This window comes from Octopus bimaculoides, chromosome 7, assembly GCF_001194135.2.
Source record: "Octopus bimaculoides isolate UCB-OBI-ISO-001 chromosome 7, ASM119413v2, whole genome shotgun sequence".
NCBI lineage: Eukaryota > Metazoa > Mollusca > Cephalopoda > Octopoda > Octopodidae > Octopus > Octopus bimaculoides.
Window position 1 is genome coordinate 3,556,761 of NC_068987.1, and position 4,803 is coordinate 3,561,563.

A 4,803-nucleotide genomic window follows, 5' to 3' on the forward strand; every position below is an offset into this window, starting at 1 on the left:
AAAATGAATATAAGATGCAACAAGAGTCATCAATTTTGATTGATTTGTGATTAGTTCTTAAAATTTGATAGCGATGTCCATATTCTTTGATTACAATATTCATGAATATTGTAGAAATTTGGTGACACTAAATTTTGTAATTTTTCCAAACAAATTATTTATCTTTGAGACGAAGGGTCAGCACTTCTGGTCTTTGAAATCAGACTTGTAATCCTGTGAGCTGTAGAGAGTGCCAGTTCTGGAAAGGAGGGATTTGGTGAAGTACTTAGTAAGGACACTTTAAGGAAAAAATGAGAAGAGCAGAAAGTATAAGAAAGTCTCGGACGGAGGATGGATGGCTTATAATTTTCTCATTTAGGAGTAGCAGCCGTTTTAATAGTAGCAGAAGCGGCAGAGAGATGATACAATAGACCTGTGGGTTAGAGGTTATGGCATGTTGGTGAATGAAACTTTGTCATCGAGATTAATGCAGCTTTGAGGGCCAGCTGTACCATCGCCAAAATGAGGCTAACAGTACCATCGCCAAAATAAGGCCAGTTGTATCATTACCAAAATGAGAGCCGTATTTCCTTGCAGGATGCGCCTGTATCTTGTAAATGTCAGCAAAATGCACAAAACTGAAGTAGTTTTTAGCATTTTGGAATAGTTTACAATATTATAATTGGCAGTCGCCATGACAAGCAGCTAAAGGTTGTGAAAGCTATTGCTTGTAAGATATGTTGTTTGAAGGTTAAATAATACCAGAGTGGAGTTTCTCATAGATACACTTTTAGAATGAAGAAAGAAGCAAAAACCGATTCAGTCATAATGCCATTTCTTAAAAAAGCTTCTTTTCGAACAGATTTGCTAAATTTCCCTTCAAATATTCCTTAAATTCAATGATTGTCAATTCTTTAGGATTTTGTATAAAATTATGTGAATTTCTTTCCGACTCGACGAAATGCCATGTACATTCAAGAAGGGAAAATGGTAAGTTGTCGTGTATATTCCCCCGCAAGAATATTAAAGAAGAAAAGTGAATTTTCTTTAACCAGGAATCAAATTCTCTCGTCACTATGTTTGTAACTCTTTATTTAAGATTCTTTCGTATTAAACAATTGGATTCTTCTCTTCTGGGTCTATACAGCATTTTGTATTTCACTATCTACGGAGGTCATTTATTGAAGAGAACCAGAAACAGACGCGTGACGTTTATATAGGAATATCGTTTCACAATAGAATAAAATGGTTTCATTGAGGAGAATTTCAGGTAAAGCAGTCTCAGGTGGCCATAAATATTCCTTCTTTGTTACTTTGACTCTGCTTACCTTTCATTGATCTTACAAATGTTACAACCTTGTTCATAGAGATTGCAATAATTTCTTACTCATTCAACGTTTTACTGTTGAGCTTGGGGTTTGTTGACACCAGAAAGCCATATTAGAATGCATCTGGTTTAGCAATCGACACACTCCTCAAAATGAAACTTTGTATTCAAATATCAGTTAATTCAATTACTATTCAGAAAAGAAGAATTCATGATAAACGTCTGTTTCCCGCCTATTGTCGTCAGTGTTATATTCGTATTAAAAGGTTTACACGATTAAAGATAATGATTTCTTTTATAAGCAGATAGCGAATAATTTTGGGGGGAGGGGTTGTCGATACCATCGACCACTGTAAATGACTGGTACTTCATTTTATTGACCACAAAATTATTTATAGTAATAGCTTATTACTTATGTCTGGAATTTCATAGGAATTTGCAAGTCTGGGTTGATTTGCAATTGGTCTTAGCGTCGTGTTTTCAAGCAAATTGAAGTGATTCCATTTGAGAAAAATGCAGAGAAATTTACTATAATATCCCAAATACATGGTTTTCAATTGGTAAGGAATGGTTCCAATACTTTTAAACGTTGAACAGCCGTGTAAGATTAATTTGAAAAATGTCATTGTAACCATTGGTAAATAAAATATCTCAGCAGCACTAAGAGTATATCAGGAGCCTTTCCAAGTTTGATAATAATTATGGATTTATTATTATTATTATTATTATTATTATTATTATTATTATTATTATTATTATTATTATTCAACAGGTTCAAAAAATAATTTTGTCAATCTACTTCATTTTGGTTAATATATAAAAGATTGAGGCACTCTTCTTTTAAGTTTAACTCTATATCTTCTGGAGGAGTTACCTCAGTCCTTTATATTATTATTATTATTATTATTATTATTATTATTATTATTATTATTATTATTATTATTAGGTTGGTGGAGATATATATAAAGTTACTAAATATATCGTTTGATATTCAAAACAGTTTCCCGCGTTCCATATATCATTTAACTAGATTCACCAAGAAACTAGTTTATTCTTCCATTTTCTCAGTTTAACTTTCGCACCTTCAAAATTAAATTCGGCTCCGGCCGACTGGTTATGGTTGCTCGTCGTTTATAACTGACGCCAGGCATGAGCTTGTATTCAAACTTGTTGATAAGTAAAGCTAGGGCCGCTTTCATCTCCATCAAAGCAAACTTATAACCAATGCACATTCTGCCCCCAGCAATGAAAGGTATGAAAGAATAAGGGTAAACTTTTGAAGGATCGCTAAATCGCTCCGGACGAAATTCCATTGGATTTTCCCAGTATTTTGGATTCTTTTGCAAAGAGGTTATGTTCACAAAAAGGAATGTTCCTTTTGGAAATGTGTAATCCCCAATTCTGCAATCTTCAATAGCTTCTCTGCTGACCATCAAAACAGCCGGATAAATACGCATTGTCTCGTCTATGACACATCGAAGATACGATAATTGTTCCAAATGGTCGTCTGTGATATTCCTTCCATCTTTTGGCAGAACCGAACGTATTTCTTCTCTGACTTTATCTTGGATGTGAGGATAACGAGCAAGTTGTAACAAAACCCAGGTTATCGAAACAGCTGTAGTTTCATGCCCAGCTAACATGAACGTAACTGCGTGATCACGGATTTCTTTGTCACTCATTCTTTCACCAGTATCCTCATCTTTGGCATATAATAAAGATTCGAGAAGATTGCTGACGTTTGAATCATCCTCATTCGATAAATCGATGGTCTTTCTTTTTTCTTCAATAATACGATAAACAATGTCGTCTAAATTCGAAATATATTTCTCGTATTCCTTCATTGATTTCGTTTTGAAAACATGTAAAAACGGTAAGAAGTCTGGTAGAACTCGTTGCCAGTTTAACTCAAGCTTTTGTGAAACTTTTGTGAAAAGATCTGTTGTTTCGTTACTGTTGTTTTCGATGCATTGAAAATCATAATCGAACGCACATTTACCAATAACATCAAATGTTAAGTTAGTCACTTGTAAATTGATTGGTATCTCAGTGTAACCATCGCGACTAGTTTCCATAAGTTTTTCCCATTTGTTCATCATTTTGATTGTGTGTGATTCAAATATCGGGATCATATTTTTCAAAATATTTTTCCTGAACGATCCGTTACAAAGTTTGCGGTTTCTACGATGAAGTTTGCCTTCAGTTGTGACCAATCCGTCTCCTAGCAGTTTTTTAATGAAACGATATCCTTCGGGAGCTTTTCTAAAACTTTTACTTTTAGTAACGAGAATAGCCTTCGCAACATCAGCGTCTGCAACACACACCCTTTCGTATCCATAGGCCCAAAATACTCGGAATACAGAGGCATTCAATCTTTTCATCCACGATTCGTAATAATATCCAGATTCATGTCGTATAATGTCTATTAAAGACCCAAATATTGGAATGTATGTCACACTTGGCATATATTTTAGTGGAGAAAAATATATCTTGAGAAAGTGTGAATACACAACCCACGAAAGAAGGAAAATAGTTACGAATTGTGGAAGCATTTCCCAGGTGATGCTCTGAGAGGCAGCCTTGTAGGAGTTTATTACGGAAGTTAATGCTTCCATTTTGATAGCTTGGATGGATTTTCTGAAAATAATGAAAGAAAGATAATTAAAAACAGAAATATTTATTTACTTTGATGAGTTAAAGGGGCAAATTTTTTTGAAGGAATGAGAATTCTTCACTAATCGATGCTTTTATCAATATTGGGCGGGAAAACGCCAAAAAGTATATACTTGAGTATTGACCAGTAAGGTGGGGTATTTGAGACGGTCAAGCAGCTTAGTGCTGCTCACGAAGATCGTACACAGGCTCAGATATAAAATACAAATTTCAATAGTAGTAGTAGTAGTAGTAGTAGTAGTAGTAGTAGTAGTAGAATTACAAGATCTATCTTGCGGGATTTTCTCATAAAGACTGGCCATACTATTGAAGCAAGAAGACCATAGATGGTTATAGAGGACAAAATAAATAGTGTAATATCATAGATTTTGCAATTCCCTCTGGTAGCAGAGACGATGCCAAAGAAATTCTTAAAAACTGAGGAATATCAGGATGTAACCAGAGAGCTGAGGAGAGAGTGGAAGCCCAAGACCAAGATTCTTGTGGTAATTGGTGCACTTGGCACAATACCCTGAATGCTACCCAAGAAATTGAAAGAGATCAGAATTAAGACTTGCATCGTCGACCGGCAGAAAAGTACCATTCTATATTCTGTAAGAATCCTAAGGAAGATTCGTGAGATTTGAGGATACTTATTGTCACCAAACCTCAAAATGAAATACCTGCAAACTAAATTAACATGCACAAGCGTAATGATGATAATGATGATGATAATAATAATAATAATAATAATAATAATAATAATAATAATAATAATAATAATAATAATAATAATAAAGCAGTTGTGGTCGACAAACACACAAACATATACACACATGCATATA

The 4,803-nt window shown here is 34.2% G+C and overlaps 1 protein-coding gene across 1 annotated transcript in view; it reads right to left on the reverse strand.

Annotated features, from left to right (window-relative positions):
- Positions 1–1,281: 1,281 nt before the first annotated feature.
- Positions 1,282–4,803, reverse strand: part of LOC106871591 (leukotriene-B4 omega-hydroxylase 3) — a 5,333-nt gene continuing 1,811 nt past the window's right edge. The window contains exon 2 of the mRNA XM_014918108.2: positions 1,282–3,943. Within this exon, the coding sequence (XP_014773594.1) occupies positions 2,371–3,921 (1,551 nt within the window). The 5' untranslated portion in view covers positions 3,922–3,943 and the 3' untranslated portion in view covers positions 1,282–2,370. The remainder of the gene's footprint in view (positions 3,944–4,803) is intronic.